Source organism: Onychomys torridus, chromosome 21 (assembly GCF_903995425.1).
Source record: "Onychomys torridus chromosome 21, mOncTor1.1, whole genome shotgun sequence".
Lineage (NCBI taxonomy): Eukaryota > Metazoa > Chordata > Mammalia > Rodentia > Cricetidae > Onychomys > Onychomys torridus.
In genome coordinates, this window is record NC_050463.1 from 8,995,399 (window position 1) to 9,017,669 (window position 22,271).

At 39.9% G+C, this 22,271-nt stretch overlaps 2 protein-coding genes across 2 annotated transcripts; both read left to right on the plus strand.

Annotated features, from left to right (window-relative positions):
- The first annotated feature begins 763 nt into the window (after nt 1–763).
- Nucleotides 764–1,714, plus strand: LOC118572016 (olfactory receptor 63). The gene has a single exon (XM_036171421.1). It carries the CDS (start codon nt 764–766, stop codon nt 1,712–1,714), a length of 951 nt encoding a protein of 316 aa, XP_036027314.1.
- Nucleotides 1,715–11,909: 10,195 nt separating this feature from the next.
- Nucleotides 11,910–12,860, plus strand: LOC118572024 (olfactory receptor 10H1-like). Its single transcript, XM_036171429.1, has one exon. The coding sequence runs from the start codon at nt 11,913–11,915 to the stop codon at nt 12,858–12,860; it is 948 nt and encodes a 315-aa protein (XP_036027322.1). The 5' UTR covers nt 11,910–11,912.
- The last annotated feature ends 9,411 nt before the right edge of the window (nt 12,861–22,271 follow it).

The window sequence follows — 22,271 nt, forward strand, 5'->3', positions numbered from 1 at the left end:
CACTTAACCACAAAACCATAAGTGTGCCCTCTTCATTAACTAAGTAATGTTTTACTGTGAATTTTAAAACTGGTATGTCTGGTGAAGTGAGCATATACTTTTCCTTTTGCCACAATCATTCCTTATTTAGAGTTATTTCATTATTTTAATTATGTGTGTGTCTCTGTTTGTGTGAATATGTGCATGAATGCAGGTACCCACAGTGGCCAGGGAGGATATCAGACCCCCTGGAGTTGCATGCAGTTGTGAGCTGCTCAAGGTAGGTGTTAAGAACTGAACTCTGGTGCTCTACAAAAGCAGTCTCCAGCCCATGAACATTCTTTTCTGTTTGTTTGTTGGTTTGGTTTGGTTTTTTGAGACAGGGTTCATCTGTGTAGTCCTTGGCTGTCCTGGAACTCACTCTGCAGACCAGGCTGGCCTCAAATTCAGAGCTCCATCTGCCTCTGTCTCCAGAGTCCTGGGATAAAAGGTATGCACCAGCCCATGAGCATTCTTACATGGATTAAGATGAAGATTAAATTAACATGCTGAAGTGATCTAAGAAGTTTTCTCATCTTTTCAATATTTTAATAATAATAATTGATTGATTTTTCAAATATTAATAGGACTCATTTGTAAGCTCACTGGGGTCACAATTTTAGGGAAAATGAGACCCAGAAATGTTCAGTAAGTTTTTCAAACACAATGCTTTTAAACTGCCATTGTTCTGTGCCAGAGCAGTGTTTTCATCAATGTATTTCTGATCTCATCAGCCTCAGAAGCCATGCCTGGTCAGAACCACAGCACCATGTCAGAATTTATCCTCTTTGGCTTCTCAGCCTTCCCGCAGCAGGTGTTGCCCGCCCTCTTCCTGCTGTACCTGCTGATGTATCTGTTCACACTCCTGGGGAACCTGCTCATCATGGCTGCTGTCTGGACAGAACGCAGACTCCACACACCCATGTACCTCTTCCTGTGTGCCCTCTCCATCTCTGAGATTCTCTTCACTGTTGTCATTACCCCCCGAATGCTGGCTGACCTGCTGTCCACTCATCGATCCATCACATTTATAGCTTGTGCTAACCAATTATTTTTTTCCTTCACATTTGGCTACACTCATTCCTTCTTGCTCATGGCCATGGGTTATGACCGCTATGTGGCCATCTGCCATCCCCTGCATTACCATGTGCTCATGAGCCTCCAAGGCTGTGCTCGTCTTGTGGCCTGGTCTTGGGCTGGTGGTTCACTCATTGGGGTGACAGTGACATTAATAATTTTCCACCTCACCTTCTGTGAATCTAACGTGATCCATCACTTTCTCTGTCATGTGTTTTCCCTCTTAAAGTTGGCCTGTGGAGAAAAGACAGCCTTTTCCACCATTGTTGTGATCCTGGTGTGTGTCACACCCCTCATAGGATGCTTGGTCCTTATTGTCCTTTCCTATATCTTCATTGTGGCTGCCATCTTGAGAATTCCCTCTACTGAGGGCCGACACAAGACATTCTCCACATGTGTATCCCATCTAACTGTGGTGATTGTGCACTATGGCTTTGCCTCCATCATCTACCTCAAGTCCAGAGGACCCCATTCACTTTACACTGACACCATCATGTCCACCATGTATACAGTCTTCACCCCCTTTCTCAGTCCAATTATTTTCAGTTTCAGAAATAAGGAGCTGAAGAATGCTATTAATAAAAGCTTCCACAAAAATTTCTGTCAACAAAGTTCCTAAGGTTCAACTCTGTTGTTGTAAAATTAAAAGGGTGCAGGTTTCCCTAGAACTCTTGAGATGATTCAGCCATATACGTCTGTGTTTGATTCACTGGTGGTTTGTTTTACACACTTCTTCCTTTGCCTCAAGAAGCTGAGGTCTCTTGTGATATGCGGTGACCATTTCCCTCTCTCTGTTTTCATCTATGATAGTGTCATGTATGCATGATGTTTTCTATATTTTATGAAGACTTAAAATTTTCATTTTGGATATATTATACATTTCTGTTTATTTAATTCTATAACTTTTAGTTGATATTCTCAAAGTGCAATGTATCTTTACCTCTCCCTGTCTGTTGTCCCTATTTGTAAGCCCAAGTTCTTACCTTTTTCATTACAACATTTTATTTTATCCTTCAGCTAAACAAATTGACAGTGACTGATGAAAAGCAATTCTTGTATGGGAATTTGTGTCTGATACTTAAGCCTGATACATTCATGGGGTCAAGGAAGTATGATAGCCCCACACTTGGCCATGTACATGATTCAGATTAAATGAGCAAATGTAAATATAACCAATGGCTACCTCACTACTAACATAGCAATAGCCAAAAAAGGTGTTCAAAGCTACTGTATTAGTTCTTTCCAGCTCTCATAATAGGAATATATTTAAGTAGGTGACTTACAAACACCATTTGATTCTCATAGTTCCAAAGTTAGGAAATCCAAGGCTATGCAAACAGCAGATTAACTGTGCAGTGAAGGCTACCTTTTTGGCTTATACCCAGTGCCTTCAGGTTGTGTCCTCACTTAAAAAAAATGGGTAAATAGTCTGACTTGCATTTCTTTTACTTGTTAAAATTCATTTGTGTGTGTGTGTGTGTGTGTGTGTGTGTGTGTGTGTGTGTGTGTGTTTGTACCTGATGTGGGGTGTGCATATGCCACAGTACCTTTGTAGAGGTCCAATAGTAACTGTAGAGTCAGTTTTTCCTTCCACCTGGGTATGGGATCCAGCAACAGATTAACATCATCAGGCTTATGCAGCAATCACCTTTACCTGCTGAGTCACCTCACCAGACCACCTCCCTTAATTCATTACTGATTAATTAATTTTATTAGTCAAATTTGTTCTTTAACATTTCCTTTTCATATATGGATAAAACGTGTTTTTTAATGACTCATACTCCAACCTCTGGAAATTTCGCCTACTCTCTACACATCCTTTCCCACATTTATGTCTTTGTTTTGTGACCCCCTGAGTTTAACCAAGGACATCTCAGTGACCACAGGTTTGGAAATATGCACTAGAGATTGGTGAGGTTACTTGGGAGTACACAATTGAAAAAGAAAAAGAGGGCTTTCTCCTCTCCCAATAATTCACCAGGAAGGAACAGGGTCCCATGAGCTTGCCAATTCATAATGCCAATTCCAAATATCACCCATTGCTGATATTTTGCAGATAACATTTGCAAAATATGAGGCTTAGAGAGGATATATGTTTCACAAGGTCAAAATAATGTAAATTTTTTTCAGATATATCAGTCATGTCCACATGTTCAAGAGGGTGATGCATTTGAACCCATTGTCTGTATTACAAAACAAGACATTTTCTTTAAAAATAAATATATAGATAAACAATAAATAAATACATAAATACATAAACAAACAAATAAATAAATAAAAGCCACACAGTGGTGGCACACCCCTTTAATCCCAGCACTTGGGAGGCAGAGTTAGGTGGACCTCTGTGAGTTCGAGGCCAGTCTGGTCTACACAGCAAGTTCCAGGACAGACTCCAAAGCTACACAGAGAAACCCTATCTCAAAAAAATTATAAATAAATAAATAAATAAATAAATAAATAAATAAATAAATAAATATATTGATTTCAACACTGCCTAAAGGCTACATGTATCAAAACCTGAGTTCCATCCCTGGTAACACATGGTGAAAAGAAAGAGTTGTTTTCCAATTCCTGTGGATTGTGTATGTGGCACATGTGCTCACACATACGCAAACACGCATGCACACACAAAAAAAAATGTAAGAAAAGATCACAAAAATTTAAAAATATCATACTATATTCCATATAAATGGACCATTGCAATATAGCAAATAATTTTCATGAAAAAAAGATTATAAAAGACATCCATTAGACAGCTTCTTCCCAAACTACCCATGAAACGTCTGTCATTATCAAGAACTTGCTAAGAGGCTGGAGAGATAGCTCAGTGGTTAAGAGCATGTGCTGCTGTTGCAGAGAACCCGGGTCGGATTCTGGTACTTACTCACAACTACCTGTAACTCCAGCTCCAGAGTATCTGATGTCCTCTGATGATTTCCTCAGGTACCCTCACACATGTGGCATACCCTCACACAGACTCACTAGTAAACACACATACACACACACACACACACACACACACACACACACACACACACACGAATAAGAAATAAAAATAGCCAGGTGATGGTGGCACACACCTTTAATCCCAGCACTCGGGAGGCAGAGGCAGGCAGATCTCTGTGAGTTCGAGGCCAGCCTGGACTACCAAGTGAGTTCCAGGAAAGGCACAAAGCTACACAGAGATACCCTGTCTCAAAAAAAAAAAAAAAAAAGAAGGAAAAGAAAAAGAAATAAAAATAAATCTTTAAATAAAATAATTCCATAAAAGGCAGAGATTGGAATGTTGTCACCACTAGAATATATATGGAAACTTCTATCTACACTAGTAGGTTTTCATATGGTTTTTATGTCAGGTATGATTTCCCTCTTGCTGAGTGGGCCTTAAGTCAAATTAGAGAGGTGATGGTTACTGAAAAAGTATGTATGCCATTATTTCACTCTTAGGGATATCATGAAACACTGGTTTCCTAAGGGAGGATGCTTTCAGGTCACAACCAGATTGGATCCTCCAGATCTTGTGTCCAAAGTACGTGGTATCTTCAGCATTAGAGTCATATCCTCTGCCTATATGATACAACCGAGGAAACCAACAGTAGCTTATGTTTTGGAAATCTCTTGGATGAGACTGACCAACAAAACAAAAGGGGGCTTATTCTAAAGCTTTCTACAGTTCTACAGCCTCATTTGTTGATATCTAATTGAGCATAAAAACCATCTTGGAAAACATTATCTAGACACCTGATTCAGTTTTCTCAAAATGATAGATAATGAGAAGCCTAGCCCAGCTTGGACACCCAGTATTTATGGGGTGGGAGAAAGAAATGTGGGTAGGAGTTTTTTCTTTTTTTCTCTTCTATGCATGAGTGTGTGAATGTGTGCATGCATACATGATATAGATGTGTTTGTGTGGATTTACTAAAGGAGGACATTGAGTATCTTATCTAATCCTTTATTGAATAAATGAGGTTTAGTTAAATACCCTGGCTCAAAAGAATTGTTTAACTGAACATGATGTTATGCCTGTGGCCTTTATGCCCCCTCAGTCCTTATGGCTCTGACTCCTACAGTTTTGGGGCTATAGGCATGTACAACTATGCCTGTATTTTTTTTATATAGGTACTGGGGATTTGAACTAAGGTCCTCATAATTACACAGCAGCACTCTTATCCACTAAGTCATATCCCTAGGTCCCTGCTGAGTTTTTAAGGGGGATGAAAATCTAAGATGAGATCTAAAGGAAAAACAGACAGAGAAAGTAGCATTGGAGGAAGAGGTGTCCCAGGTAAAAAGAAGGGGAGAGGAGAGAAGGAAAAGGTGGACAAAGAAAGGAAAAAAGAGAGAAAGAGGGAGGTATACAGCAAGAGCAAACCAAGGAAAATAATAGATATTAATAAATGATAGATATTAGTAGATAGATAGACAGAAAGACAGACAGACAGGTAGAAAATCCATTGATAGGAAGGAGGGAGGTACATTTCAGGGTCCCTAGCCACCCTCCCTGGACTTACAGGACCATGAATCCCTCATCCCCAGTCAAGTTCAGTGGAAAGGCATCTGGGAACCTGCCACTGGGGAAGACACCTGAAGAGATAAAACTCCCGTCCCTCCCATTACTGTTCATTGGTCTATACACAGGGCTCTGCAGGCTGCACGACAGACCATCCCAAGTTTCTCCACTAAGGTAAGTAGAGCTCTTTCTTTCCAGGATAAACAGATCAAGTGCTATGGGGACTGGACAGTAGAAGATAAAGAAAATAGAGCACAGAGCAGCTTTGAATTCTGGGTCAGGAAAGAAAGGTGAAAGAATGTATAGTGGGTTGTCCACTGATACAGGGACCTGGTTCCTAGCTGAGGGCCTGTACTGGTTCCCAGTGGTGTACTGAATCTATTTACTCCCCATCACATCCCTCTCCATGCTAGTCATTGCTTCCAGGCTTCATTCTGGGGTGGTGAGTTTTCATGCTGTATGGAAGAGAGAACATTTCTGAGACAGGGCAAGATCAAGTGTCTGTCCTGTGTGTTTCTGTCACCTGTACCGTGTGGATGTGTACTGTGTGTGTGTGTGTGTGTGTGTGTGTGTGTGTGTATGTGTGTGTGTGTGTGTGTGTGTGATGCACCTCTACTAAGTTCTCATCACTGCCATAGCAAATTATTATAAAGCTCTTATAATAATTTAAACAATAGTGGTTTAAAACAAAGAATTAAGTCTCATAGCTCTGAAGACTAGCAGTCCTATACCAGTGTATCAAGGGCCACATACCCTCTAAAGACAGAGAGAGAATCTTTCCTTGTGTCTGCTAACTTCTAGTAGCAACACCACTCCAGTCTCTTTATGACCTCTTTATGACTATGTGACTTCTACTATTTTTTCAGTTTTTAAAAATCAACAATTTATTGTGAGTATACATGCACAATGTGTATAAGTACAGGCATGCATGTTCCACGGTGCACAGAGAGAAGTCAGAGGACAGCTTGTGAGAATGAGTTATCTCATTTTACCTTCTATGTGGGTCTTAGGGATCAAACTCAGGTAGTCGAGTTTGGTAGACAGCACCTTTACCTACTGAACCATCTTATTCGCCCCCGCTTTTCTTATAAGGATGCCAGTCTCTGTATGTATGGAGATATATATATCACATTACAATTTAAGATGAGCTTATATCAAGATCTCTACTTTGGTTAAAATCTGCAAAGACCTTATTTCCAAATAAAGTCACATTGTGACAGATATGCACCTCTGGAAGACGTTGTTCAACCAAAACAAAACCCTGGGATGTGTTGCTATTATTTGTCCTTAGTTTTATTGAACTCTCAGATAAGTACCAGGTACCTGGTAAGTTCTTTCAGTAGGTGTGTGTAGAATGAGTAATGTCTCCATTTCTGTTTGTTTATTGAGTATAACCATCAGTGTGTACTTCAGAAGAAGGGTGAGGCCCTCCGCTTGACTTTTTCTGATTTGTACTTGCATTAACAGTTTTAGGTTTATGACACAGATCTATAGAGCAGATAGCGCTATAGAGGGTTTGAAATGCTCCCCTCGAAAAATGTGGGCACTGGGGTCCAACTGGGGAGACATCTCTAAAGGGCTCTGCCTGGGTTTTGTGTCAGTGATGAAAACGTTGGCCTTTCTTTTTTCTCTAGATACGGTTTCCTTTAGGTGATTGGAAAAGGCCTCTTGGAGAAGCTTTCAAAGGAGTTGTCCTAAGAAACTGTAGAATGGAGCCTATACCAGAGAGAAAGGGAGCAGGAAACATTTCTGGAATTTTAGTAACATTTGCACACATTTAGTAGCAGGTCTCCTGGAGCCTATGAGTGTTGAGGTTTGGGAGGTATGCAAGAACAGAGGAAAAATTAGCCTGGAGTCAGGGTGAGATGCTGGAATGTCATGGTGCCCTTATGGATAACCTGACAAGTGAGTGACAGTCATCTTATAGACATCCATCAGCAATGGTAACAGATGGAGGTTATTCTAACAATACCAGCTGGTATGCTTTATGCTGAGCACTTCTCATGGCATCCTCTCTGGGATCTGAGAAGGTCAGGTACTTGGTTATCAAAATACTCAGTTAAAATCTATGACTGGCCAGGCAGTGGTGGCGCATGACTTTAATCCTAGCACTTGGAAGGCAGAGCCAGGTGGACCTTTGTGAGTTCAAGGCCAGCCTGGTCTACAGAGCAAGATCCAAGAAAGGTGCAAAGCTACACAGAGAAACCAAAAAAAGAAGAAAAAAAAATCTATGACTGGAGCCACAGGTCTGCATGATTCCATAACCTGTAATTGACTCAGAGAATTAAATCTACCTCAAGAGAACACTGGGAAGAAAAGGAGGGACAATATGAAGGTACAGTGGTCCAAGAGATGGGACAAAAGGCCAGCGCTGAGGCTGGGTGCATTTAATGGACACACAGGGAGTGCAGACTAGAAGTGGTGACTAATAGGTGGGAAGGGTAGAGAAGCAGTGCTGGGATGAGCTCAGTGGTAGGGCCTGTATACTACGTGGAGGTCAGAGAGCAACTTGCAAGCACCAATCAGTTCTCTCCTTTCACAGAGATGAAATGCAGACTATAAGACTTAGTGGCACCACGCCCAGATAGGGCTTTTGTTTTCCAATGTTTAAAGAATTATTTTCTCAATTATAAAGATCACGCAACATTTCTTTGAGTAACTATTATTTTATCTTTAATATTAATATTTAAAATTTTGTTACTTTTGTTTATTTATTTATTCATTTATTTATTATTTATTGATATTCAAGGGTGTGTGTGTGCGTGTGTGTGTGTGTGTGTGTGTGTGTGTGTGTGTGTGTGTGTGTGTGTTCTTCAAATGAACCAGAGATAACTTTTGGGAGTTATCTTGGTTCCCTCCTTCTACCAAGTGGGTCCTGCAAATCGAACTCAGATCTTCAGGTTTGGCAGCGAATGCCTTTACTCAACAAACCATTTTGACAGTTCTTTTAATGTCTTCCATTCTCTCTTTGATTGTGATCTCACAGGGGGGGCCAGCTTTGCTTTCCTCTCTACAAAAAGATCCTTTCCCCCACAGCATCCCCTAAACAGTTCCTTGTTTGGCTATGAGTTCTTGCTGTAGGAAGCCATCTTCATACTTCTCGGTAGCTTATGCCTCCACTCTGCAGGGCTGGTCTGTTTGGTCTGCTCCAATCCCTAGCGCTCTATTCAGAAGATTTACTCATCTGACTCAGTGTCCTTAGAAGATACTCTCCTGCCTGCTTCTTCTCCTCATAATTTTCAAGGTTGGTTTAATTATTCATGGATCTTTGCTCTGGTATGAAAGTTTTGTTTTTTTTAATTTTTCACTTTGTCAAAAAAAAATGCAGCTGCAGTTTTGAGAGCACATCTTTAGCACAGCTCAGGAAGAATTATCATCTTACTACTATAGTCTCTCACCTTCCTCAAGTTATTTAAAGTCATGTTTTCTGCTGGTGGCGCCTGAATGGTGTAACTGATCTCCATGGAGGGTTTCTATGATCCAGATTAAACTACTTTCTATATACTTTGTCCATTTTGCTGCTACTTTGAATAGAAACTTCGTTTTTACTGTTTTACTTTTAGCTAACTTTGATCTTACACATCCAACAAAAAAAAAAAAATCACAAGCAGAATAGAGAAGTTCTTTTCATTATATTTTTAGAGATTTATTTTATTTTTAATTATGTGTATGGGTAAGTATGTGCACAGGACTGCAGAGGCCAGAGGGATCAGATCTCCTGGAGCTAGGTTACAGGTGGTTGTGAACAGCCCATTGTGGGTGCTAGGATTTAAACTTCGATCCTCTGAATCTCACCTACCTTCTCTTGACAGCACACACATAATCTTAATAAACTACAAAATCATTAACATCTATAAAGTCACTTTTAAACAACTATAGATCTTACTTAAAATCTGTTACTTTTTCTGTTAACATCCTTTTAACGTTTCTTTCTTGATTTCATTCAGTTAATGTAATTTTTCATTTTGATTTAGTTCTTAGGATTTTCCTCCCTTCTGCCCATTCTTATTTGCACGTATGCACACACATGTGTGGGTGTGTATGTGGGTGTATGCTGTGAGTGTGATCTATGTGTATGTGTATATATGTGTGCAGGTGTACAAGTCTGTGAGGCCAGAGGAGGACATCAGGCATCCTCTATCACTCTCCACCTTTGCTTTCAGACAAAGAGTGTCTCACTGAATGAGGTTTTGTTCCTAGCATCCATGTTGGGTAGCCCACAACAGCCCACAACACCAGTTCCAGGTGGTCTGACACCCTCTTCTGGCCTCCATGGGTACCTGCATGCATATAGTACACATACATACCCAAGCACACACATAGACACACAAATAAAATGACCAAATAATCTTTTAAACATATGAATTTAAAGTGTGTGTGTGTGTGTATACCAAGCAGAATTTTCAATCACAGTAGATGGACAAAATAAAACATTGCATGATAAAACAAAATTTAAGCAACATTTATCTGCAAATCTAGTTCTACAGAAAGTGCTAGAAGGAAAACGACAACATAAAGAGGATAACACACACACACACACACACACACACACACACACACACACACACTTCAGATCCCTTAGAACTAGAGTCATGGTCAATTGTGGACCACCCAACATGGATGCTAGGAACAAAACCCAATTCCTGTTCAACAGTAGCAATCGATTTTTATGGATGAGCCATTTCTTCAGGCCTCAAATAAATCTTTTTGAATTTGACCCTGAGCAAATTATTACAGTCTGTATTCTGCACACATGAGTTTTACTTGTGTTGCAAATGTAGTTATGCATAGGTTTTATGTTTGTATTGAAAATGGACTACTTTTTTTCTTTTCAATACTTTTTATTAGCATCATTTTTATTGAATCTTTGGGAATTTCACATGATGAGCCTCAATCCCATTCATTGCTCAGTCCTTTCATGTCCACCCTCCACCCATGTAGCTTCTCCCCTGAAAAAAAATAATTTAAAACAAGCAAACAAAACTGCTTTGCTCCTCCATCTTTCCTGCCTCTCCATTGCCTCCTTATTCATTTTAGTGGCATTGGGCGCTGTGGTGTGTCCTGCAGTAGACCCTTTGGCCCAAACAGATGTACTTGCAAATGTTCATTGCAATGAGTTGTTGGTCTGGTTCAGGGCCTTGGCTTCTGGTACACCATCAATACTGGACCCTCACCGAAACTTCTCTCAGGTATCCTGCTGTTGCCCCTAGTCATGGAGATCCTAGGGCTATGGTTCCACAGGACTGGTCCCTTCACAAACTCCAGTAAGTCATAGATAGAGCAGATGCTGAAGTGGTCCAACTCAAAGACCTGTATGTGGGCCTGGGTGGTAGGTTTGTTGGTCAGTCTGGGCCTCCACCAAGATCTTCTGCCACAGGTGAGGGTAGAGGACAACTCTCCTACATGTCTTCCATGGTGAGGGGTGGGGCATTGTCTAGGGCCAGCTCTCCTATTGAGGCCACCAGTAAGGGGGAGGGCAGTTTTCCCACTGCCATAAAGAGTGGGGACCAGCTCTCCAAGGAGGGATCTTTTCAATATCCCCTCCTCATAATCACTCTTTGTGTGTGTGTGTGTGTGTGTGTGTGTGTGTGTGTGTGTGTGTGTGTGTGTGTGTGTGTCTATTATATATTTGTGTTCCTATGCTTGCATGTAGCCAAAGGCCAGCCTTGGAAACCATTCCTCAGATACCATCCATTTTGTTTTCTGAGACAAGGTCTTGTGCTCATTCCTGAGGCTTACGGACAAGGCTTTGCTAGGTGACTAGTGTTACCTAGAAATCTTCATTTCTCCACCTTCCCAGTACTGAGATTACAAGTGTAATCCGACACACCCAGCTTTTAAAATGTGGCTTATGGAAATGAACTCATTTCCATCTGCTTGCATGACAAACAAACAACTGAATTACATCCCCAGCCCCTTGTCATTATCCATCAAATAATGCAGTATGGCAACTCTTTATGTGAAGTGTATATAATATTAGCTATTCTAAGCTCTCTGGACATGATTTAAAGTCTGTAGAGGATCTTCATAGACTATGAAAACACCACCACATTTTATATAATGTGCTTGAGTAGCAAAAGATTTTAGTGTATGATGGGAAGTCGTGGAAAAAATTCCCTGTGACTACCAAGGGATAACTGTAAAAAAATTTTTTTTTCAGGTAGATTAATCATGTTGTAGATAGGTAAAGAAGCTTCTCGGGTATCTTTTGAAGAAGAGCACATATACACAAAGCAAATGGCAATCAGAAACCCTGTGATCCTAATGACTAAGTTATGTTCCTTCACCCCTTTCAGGTGTGGCTGCCATGTTGGGGCTCAATTACTCCTTTGTATCAGAGTTCATCCTCATTGGATTCACTACCTTCCCTCACCTTCAGCTTATGTTCTTCCTGCTGTTCCTGTTCATGTACCTCTTCACACTGCTGGGCAACCTGCTCATCATGGCCACCATCTGGAGTGAGCGAAATCTCCACACACCCATGTACCTCTTCCTGTGTGCCCTCTCCATCTCCGAGATTTTCTACACCTTTGCTATCATCCCACGCATGTTGGCTGACCTGCTCTCCACACTTCACTCCATCACATTTCTGGCCTGTGCCAGCCAGATGTTCTTCTCCTTCACATTTGGCTTCACTCACTCTTTCCTACTCACTGTCATGGGCTATGACCGCTATGTGGCAATCTGTCACCCACTGCGCTACAATGTGCTCATGAGCCCCCGGGGCTGTGCCTGCTTGGTTGCCTGGTCCTGGGTTGGTGGTTCATTTATGGGGACAGTGGTGACAACAGCCATTTTCAACCTCATTTTCTGTGGATCCAATGAGATCCATCATTTCTTCTGCCATGTTCCACCTCTACTGAAGTTGGCATGTGGAGAGAATGTACTGGAGGTAGCAAAGGGTGTAGGGATGGTGTGCATCACAGCCCTCCTGGGATGCTTTCTTCTCATCCTCCTCTCATATGCCTTCATTGTGGCAGCCATCTTGAAGATACCATCAGCAGAGGGCCGGCACAAGGCTTTCTCCACTTGTGCATCCCACCTCACAGTGGTGATTGTGCACTATGGCTTTGCCTCCATCATCTACCTCAAGCCCAAGGGTCCCAAGTCTCTAGAAGGAGACACTCTCATGGGTATCACCTACACGGTCCTCACCCCCTTCCTCAGCCCCATCATCTTCAGTCTCAGGAACAAGGAGCTGAAGGTAACCATGAAGAAAGCTTTTCTAAACAAATTATTTCTGCAAAACTCCTGAAGAGACTGGCTTTCTGGAAGGAATGTGGTAGGGAGAAATCCTGTTGTCCTCCCTCTGTCTTTCCACTCTCTATTTCTCTTTTTCCTCCTCTTCTCTCCTCCCTCCCCATTCTTCTCCTCTCCTTCACTCCCCCTTTTCCTTCCCCCTTCTTACTTCATAATAGCTCTTTATATTCACCTCCATCCCAAACTTAACATACCATATAATTGACCATTTTAAGGTTTACACAATCAGTAGCTGCCACTTTAGAACCCTTTTTATCTCATCTAACCCCCCTTCTCTGAATCCTAGCTGAGTTCAGTGTTGTACAAATATAATCTCAGTACTTGGGAGGCTAAAGAGGAGAACAATAGCATGACGAGCCTGGATTACATTATGAGGTAAAGGCATAACTAGACTAAATAGTGAAGTTCTTTCTCAAAAAAGGAAGAGGGATCATTTGTGTATGTACTAGTGTGCATGTATGTATGAAGCCACAGGACAACCTCAGGTGTAGCTTATCAGGAATACTGTCTACCTTTTTTTATTGAAGGGGATGTATTTTGAAACAAGGTTTCTCTCTGTAGCCCTGGTTGTCCTGGAACTTGCTCTGGAGACCAGGCTGGCCTCCGGCTCAGAGATCTGCCTGCCTTTGCTTCCTAAGTGCTGGAATTAAATGCATGTGCCACCACTGCCCATTGTCTGCCTTTTATTTTTGAGACAGGGTCTCTCAATGATTCTGGGACTCACCAAGTAGGGTAGGCTGGCTGGTCTTCAAGCCCCAGGGATTTTCCTGTCACTGCCTCACCAGGGTTGGAATTACAAGGGCATGCCACCCATCATGATGAATACTGGGGATCAAACTTAGGTCTTCAAACTTGTGAAGTAATTAGTTTTCTGACTGAACCAACCACCTCTCCAATCTGGAAGAAACTCTTAACCTTCAACTATCTCTTTCTGTCAGTCTCTCATAATCTCTAATATACTGTATCTATGGATTTATTTCTTCATGTTTTTAAAAAACAGATAGAATCATACAAAATATATTCTTTATGATGAATCCTTCTACACAGCATCATGTCTTCAAGATTCATCTACATTATAGTGTGGGCTAGTGCTTTATTCCTTTACATGGGTTCATGCTTTTCCAAGATTTCATAGTCTACATTCATCCAGTATTGGTGGACATTTGCATTTGTCTTCACCGTTGGAGCTGTTACAAATTATGCTGCTGTAAATGTTTATATAGAAGTTTGTGTGTGCATGTCTCCATAACTTTATATATATATATATATATATAATGGAATTTATGGGTGATAAAGTATACTAATGCTTAGTTGTTGAAGAACTGTAACAGTGTCTTCCAAAGTAACTACCTCATTTTATATTCCCACCAGCTGAGTGTGGGGGTTCTGATTTCTCTACATCCTTGACAACTAACTTTTCATTACTTCCTGACTTTCTGATTATAGTCACTTTAGTATATTTTAATGGATTTCATCTTATTTAAAATTTTTAATACTGTGTTATTTATTATGTGTATGTGTGTGAGGGAGTGTGTACCATGAACTGGAGGTCAGAGGACAACTTTGTAGAATCAGTTCTTTCCCTCCATCTTTCTAGGTTTAAACTCAAGACTCTCCTTGCTAGCACGTTTACCCATTGGAGTCATTGTGATAGTGTCTTTATTTTAATTAAAATTTGCTGTGCTGGTACTCAAACCAAGGAGACAGTATATTCTACTTATTAGTAGAATTATACCTAGACTACAGAATTATAGTAAATTATAGCTCAGTGAACCATAACCCCAGTCTTATTGATTTGTATTTCCCCAATTAGTAATTAGAGATATTAAGTAAAACAAATAAAAACATATGAGCTGTTTTACTTTACATATGAGAAAGGGTTATTAGCCCCATTTTAAAGATGAGCAAACTGAGCTATAAAGAGACTAAGTTAGTTAATTAAAATCTTACCCAGTAAACAACAAAGCTAGAATGAAACTTATTCTTGGAGTTGGAGCTGAGTACTAGAAGCATATTTCTCATGGGTTGTGAGTCTGGGAAGTCAGTCTTTTATAGACTGGGAAAGGAAGGATCATGGGAACAAGAGACAAAATATGAAATGTATCAGGCAAATGAATAAAAAATACAGGGACATACTCTTATCATGACTTGGAAAGAAACGTTCAGTGTGCAAGACTTGAGGGGGTACATTGTAAATTTAGACAAGCTGGATCTCATGTTTTAAGGCAGAAATTGTAGACACATTGATATAAAAAAGAGCAGCATGAGTAAATATAGGAAAATTTCTATTATCTTAAAAGGTCTAGAACTGGCAATGTTTCAAATATTTTTTGAGATCTTATACTATGTCCAGATATGTATGGTAAAATATCTTGGGGATAGGACTAAAATGTAAATCTAAAAAACATTTATGTTTTATGAGCATCCTATGCACAAATGTAATGCATCTTCATGCAATAGTTTCAGTGTAACTGTATCTGAGCTATGTGACCCATCACACAGTCAAATGTGGAAAATTCTACCTGTGGAATCATGAGACATTTTAGATTTTTATTTTCATATTAGGAATGCTTAAGTTGTACCAATTTTTTTATCTTAAGATAGTCATGCCCTCTTCTAAAGGCAGAGTGGGGCCGGTGAGATGACTTAGAGGTAAAAGTATTTGGCCGCTTAGCCTGGATTTGATCCATGGGACTCACATAGTAGAAGAAGAGACTCTACTCCCACAAATGGTTTTCTAACCTCCATATATATGCCATGGAATGTGTGCACATATACATCTCTCCTCCACCCATGGTTCCTCAAAACAGCAAATGAATGCTTTTAAAAATTAAAGGCAAGTTCTTTGGTTATTTTAGAAATTGTAGGGGTGAGTCACAATACTTGGGAGAGGGGCATTCTTTGATTTTCCTATAAACATGAAGGTTTTCAGATGCTAAGCTAGCCCATTCATCAATACCTGGAATTGTCACAGATTAGGAAAGCGAAGTGGCCAGCACAAGTCCTAATGTTTCTCTGGTGAAAGCATTAATAGCCAAGAGGGCTTATTAGTTATACCCTAGAAACATTTGTTGTTTGGTTGTTTGTTATTGAGACAAGGTTTCTCTCTGTAGTGCTGGCTGTCCTGGAACTCACTCTACAGACCAGACTGACTTTGAACTCAAGAGATTCTCTTGCCTCTGCCTTCTGAGTGCTAGGATTAAAGACTTGTGCCAACATGTGTGTCTGGTACTCTAGAAATTTCACAACCATTCCTCATGGTCATTAGGGAAAAAGGCAACTATTGTTGAATTGGTGAAATATGAACTAATATGAAGGTAAAACAAAGCTTGGACCAGCAAGATGGCTCAGCTAGCAAAGGCACTGATGCCAGGCTTGATGGCCTGACTTCTAGCTATGGAACCAAGAAGGTGGAAGGAGAAAAACTGACCTCTGCAAGTTGTCTTCTGACCTATACATGTGCACCTATGCATGTATGCATGTACACATACATGAAATTTAAGTTTTTAAATTAAAACAAACTATATTATTTACTTTCCTTAGCGTTAGTTGTCACATAAATTTAAAGCACCCAGAAGGTTTACTGGAGGAATGTTGTATTTCTAGACTGAGGTCAGGGTAAGGGAGACTAGAAAGCGAAGGATGCTATTCCCTCTTTAAATGTTTAACTACTTTAAAATGTTGACATACCTGTTCATGTGGACTTTTTAAAATTACTTTTGAAATGGATATAGTGACACATGCTTGAATCTCAGCATTTCTGAAGTGGAAGCAGTAAGATCATGAGTTCAAGGACATCCTCAACTACATAGCAAGCCTGAGGATAGCCTAGGACATATGAGACAATGTCATCAAAATATTAATTTTGATTTTACATGCATCAGATTATCAAACTGTATGCCACTTATATGTGTATAATTTAAAACTGAATAAAATATGGAGTGAAAGGTATTATACTAAACATGATTTATATTAGTTACTGAAACTTTTGGTGTCTCTAAGTTGAGTGCTCATGATAACTGTCTTTTCTGCTAACCTCTCCCTCAAAGATCACAAATGCTTACATTTATTTTCTTTCCAAGGACTACAAATAGAAGCCATCATTCATTTTCTAGGGACAGAATGAGTAAATGCAAAATTTTATTTATTGTAATTAATTAATTAATTAATTAATTAATTTCTTGGAGACAGGGTTTCTCTGTGCAGTTTTGGTGCCTGTCCTAGATCTCGCTCTGTAGACCAGGCTGGTCTTGAACTCACAAGTGATCCACCTAGCTCTGTCTCCCAAGTGCTGGGATTAAAAGCATGCCACCATCCCATGGCTAAATGCAAATTTTTTTAAGTGCAACAATTTTTAAAAAGCCTGCAAACACAGCAGTCTTAGGATAATGACTACCCACATACTGGAGAGAAGAGAGCCTCCAACTCTGACTGCTAACATTGGTAATTCCCATCAGGACACAAAAGCCCTGTCCTCATCTCTCTGTTAATCAGCGTCTAATTTCTGAAGTCCCACACTCCCTGCATCCTTCACTGTTTGCTCTTCCTTCCTTCTTAATGGTTCCCTCTGTGCATTCTTTGGTCTCACCACGGCAGAGCACAGAGAAGTAATTAAAGGACAGGTGCGCAGAGACAGGCCCTTGACATGGAGGTCCCCAGACTTTCAGAAACCCCTTCCTGAACTAATTGGAGCTAAGTGTTCTGAAACTAATTGCTAGAGTGTTAGACTTGTTAGTCCAGCTTGGGAGAGGAGACATGCTACGTTCAGTCCACTATTCTACTTTCCTTCCACATTGACCAAATGGCCTTGCTTGTGGATGGACTTCTAGGCTCCTACACAAGGATATTTTTTTTTTCTTATCTTACCACAGACTCCTTAGGCTCTCTACCCAGTAGCCAGGAGGAACTTCCTAAAAGGAAACTCTGAAAATGCTGCTCTGTTAAACCCTCTAATTCTAGGTATATGGTAAAAACCACATGATCAATCACCACTTTGCATCCACATTCAATCCCTGGATTTTCTCAGCTCCCCAGCCACAGTATCCTCCTGTGGAAAACCAAGCCAACTCATACCACTGGATCCTTGCATCTGCTCTAGCATCTATCTGGGATTCCATTTCTTTTATTTCTATATATGCATTAAGGTCTGACCTGAAAGTCACCTCCTTAGGAATGTCTTCACTGACGTGCTCCCAATGGCTCACCTCCTCTATTAAAACCAATCATTGTAGTTCATTTATATCTTGTCAAAAATCATATATATATATATGTATATATATATATATATATATATATATATATATATATATATATATAGAGAGAGAGAGAGAGAGAGAGAGAGAGAGAGAGAATCACCCATGGCTATCCATGAGGACTGATTCTAGAATACCATTGCAAGAAACTAAATTCTGAAGATATTCAAATTCGTTATATAAAGTAGTGTCAAATGCAATGGAAACCAAAAAACTATCCATGTACTTTATATCACCTGTATATTATTTGGAAAGTATAATACAATATAAACACTGTATAAATAGTTATTATCCTACATTGTTTAGGTAATAACAGTAAACAGTCCAGATGCCACTTTTAAATATGTTCAAAGGCCAGTGAGATGGTTCAGTGGGTAAAAGTGTTTGCTGCTAAACCTGGTGGTCTGAATTTAATCCCTGGGTCCAAGGAGATTGAAGGAGAGAACTGATTCCTGCAAGTTGCCCCTCTACATGTTCAGAGCTATGAAGCACATATGTGTAACATGCACACACACATAAATGAAATGCTGTTTAATATGTTCAACCTCTACTTGGTTAAATCTAAGGATGTGGAGCCCATGTAAGTGGAGGTCTGACTACACAGCTGTTTGAAGTATATGTAAACATATATATGTGCTATATGTTATATATTTCATATTAACATTTGTTATGTATAACACAAATATAACCTATATATGTATATGTACACTATATATAGTCACATATATGTATATCATCCCTATCAAATGTAGCCACTGAGATTATTGTTCCTGTCTAATTGGGCCACAATTTTGCTTGTTTTTAAGAGTTTATTTTCATTTTTAAGTGCGTGCGTGTGTGTGTGTGTGTGTGTGTGTGTGTGTGTGTGTGTGCAGAACATGCATGCAGGTTTGTGCATGTACGTTAGTGCCTACAGAGGCCAGAAGAGGATGTTGGGCTGTGAGAGCTAGAGTTATAGTGGTTGTGAGCTACCTGATGTAGATGCTGGAAACTGAACTTGGATCCCCTACAAAAACAGCATGTGCTCTTAACCCCTGACTTCTCTTTGCACCTCTGAGTCAATATTTAAATATCAGCAATGAAAAACTGCCTAACACACAGCAGGAGCTCAATATATTTTGTTGAATAAATATAGCAGGCCTTGCATCTTTTTCCATGTTTATATACAGAGCCAATACAGAGAGGAGGCTGTTCTATGTATTGTAAGATCACCAAGAAACATTCCTGTCTTTGTTCTATCGGGGGCTATTTCACAAACCCCTTGCCTTGCATCATAACAATCAAAATAACTACTGAAACTTCCAAATGCCCCCTAGGGAGAAAGACCCACAAGAGTATGAGAAACTGGGATATAGAATGAGTGAACCTCAAACCATAGCATTCTTGCATTTATTCGTAACCATAGAACTTTGTTAATTTAACTGCCAACCCGTCTAGGTCATAAATTGTTCATATAACTGATTAGGCAGTATTTCCAGGTGTATGAGGATGGTGTTTCATGAACACATTAGCATTTAATTACATTGTGGCTTGAATATAAAATGTTCTCCCATAGGAGCATGTATTTAAAACATGGTCAGCACCTAATGGTGCTATTTTGGAAAGTTGTAGAATTTTTAGTATGTGGAACCTTGTTGGAGGAAATGGGTCATTTGGGGGTGGGCCGTGAGGTTTATAATGTAGCTCCACTTCCTGTTCACTCTGCTTCCTGATTTCAGATACAATGTGAGTGCCAGAATTCTGCAGCCATGCCTTCCCCAACATAGCTCCCTCACCAGGATGGAATGTATTCTTTTGAAATATAAGCCAGAATAAACCTTCTTTAAATTGTTTTTTTTTTTATCAATTATTTTGTTACAGCAATGAGAAAAGTAACTAATACAAGCTGTAGCTAATGGAAACTGTAAAGCAGATGACCCTCCCGGTGTGCTGTGATAGGTGCAGTCTAATGTGTTGAGAGGCTGACTAAAATTTACAATAGTGGTGATGTCCATTCTCCCTCTGCCTACCCACATGAGGTGGGACATTGTTCTTCTGCACTTAGCACTAACAGACCCAATTTGGAGTCTGTACCATTAGGCCACTGGTTCTCGAACAATTACTTGAATTATAGTAATGACTTCTTTGGATTCACCATGCATGTGACATTTTATGGTATTTCATAGCTTCCATGTTTGCATGAACCAATACAATACCAAATAATAATATCTGTTGACCACCTGGTCATATCTTCTTGTTTCCTAGTTCTTATCTTGGTTGGAGCCTTGATACTTCTATGTGTGACTATTGAGCCTCAGGTAAATATCTAAAATACAACGGTCCCTCTCTTGTACCCCTTAACTGAACATGGATATTGAAACACGGAGTTCACAAGTGATTGGTTTTGAGTTTTTGGGGTTTTTGTTTGGTTGGTTGTTTGGTTGTTTGGTTTTTTTTGTATTTTGGGGTTTTTTTGTTTTGGTTTGTTTTGGTTTGTTTTGGTTTTTCAAGACAGGGTTTCTCAGTAACTTTGAAGCATATCCTGGAAACTTGCTCTGTAGACCAAGCTGGCCTCAAACTCACAGAGATCCATCTGCCTCTGTCTCCTGAGTGCTGGGATTAAAGGCATGTGCCACCACCGCCCAGCCACAAGTGATTATTAAAGCTGGTACTTTTTAACTATTTTATTAAAAAAACAATTTCTCTTTATTTATTGTATGTTTCTTATATATGTATGCAACTGCACATTCATGGAATATATATGGAAGTCATGACAACTTGTGGACATTGGTTCTGTCCTTCTACAATGTGGATTCCAGGGATCAAACACAAGTCATCAGGTTTGGTGGCAAGTGTCATTACCTACCTTTGCTGGCTGCTTCATGTGTGTTTTCTTTGTGCCAGAAATTATCAACTGTCTTATATGAAATGTGCTTCTTAATTGTAGCAGCCACCCTAACATTCATAATCATTATAATTACACCCGTTTTAGTGCTAGGGAACGAAGCCTAACAAAGAACGATTTACTCAAGGAAATCTTATTTTTATAATTTAACCAGTGCACAGCCATTCCTCCAAGTCATCTGTTCTCTTTGAAAGCAAGTTGCCACATTTATCACTTTCTATGAAATGCTGTCATATGATGAGTTATGGGGACCAGTCTTGAAGGCAAGGTGTCACAGAGAGTAGGCAGTTCCTGCCCCCACCAAAAACAAACAAACAAACAAACAAAAAACCCCACAAAACAAAAACAAAAACAAAGCCAGGAAAGGATTCTGCGGGAAGAGATTGTGACTCTCAGTTGGAGTAGTATTAATACTTCTCCCTATTTCTCTTCCTCACAGACCACAGACAGGCTTTTGTCCAGTGTCCTCTAGACTATCCCACACTAAGTGCCAAGAATATGCAGTAAAGTTGCTGGTCTTCAAGGGGACAGTTCTTTGTCTCACATCTGTCTGATGAAAAATTCAAGCAGAACTTCCATTATGACTGAATCATGAGTGCTATTTTTTTGACTCTGTGTGCTAAGCACCATGCAATGACATTCACAGACACTGCCTTACTTTGATCATGTAACTGTCTTAGAAGGCAGGTACTTCTTACAAGGAAGTGTTTTTTGTTTTTTTTTGGGGGGGGGTTGGTTTTTGTTTTGTTTTGTTTTGTTTTTGTTTTTTGAGGCAGGGTTTCTCTGTGTAGCTTTTCACCTTTCCTGGAACTTGCTTTGTAGACCAGGCTGGCCTCGAACTCACAGAGATCCACCTGCCTCTGCCATCCAAGTGCTGGGATTAAAGGCGTGCGCCCCCAACGCCCGGCTTACAAGGCAGTCTTATACACAGGAGGAAAAAGCTCATTTCTACATATTTACTACACAGTTATAACAATTGAATAGACAAAATTTGTTTCATCTGGTTAGATTTACTTCCCAATATTCTAAATCAATTTATTTAACAAATATTTGGGAGCCTATCATATGCTACCATATAGCAATGGAGTAAATAAGCAAGCCCCTGTACTCCTCAGTAATCCATTGGTTAGAAACAGACAATATCTAGCAAATACAGAAAAGCCACATGACAATATGAACAGAGAGAAGAGTAAATTCCAAGAGAAAGAGTACATGACAGGAACTGCTGCAGAGTGCAGTGTGACTAGGGAAGGGCTCTCATATTCCATCA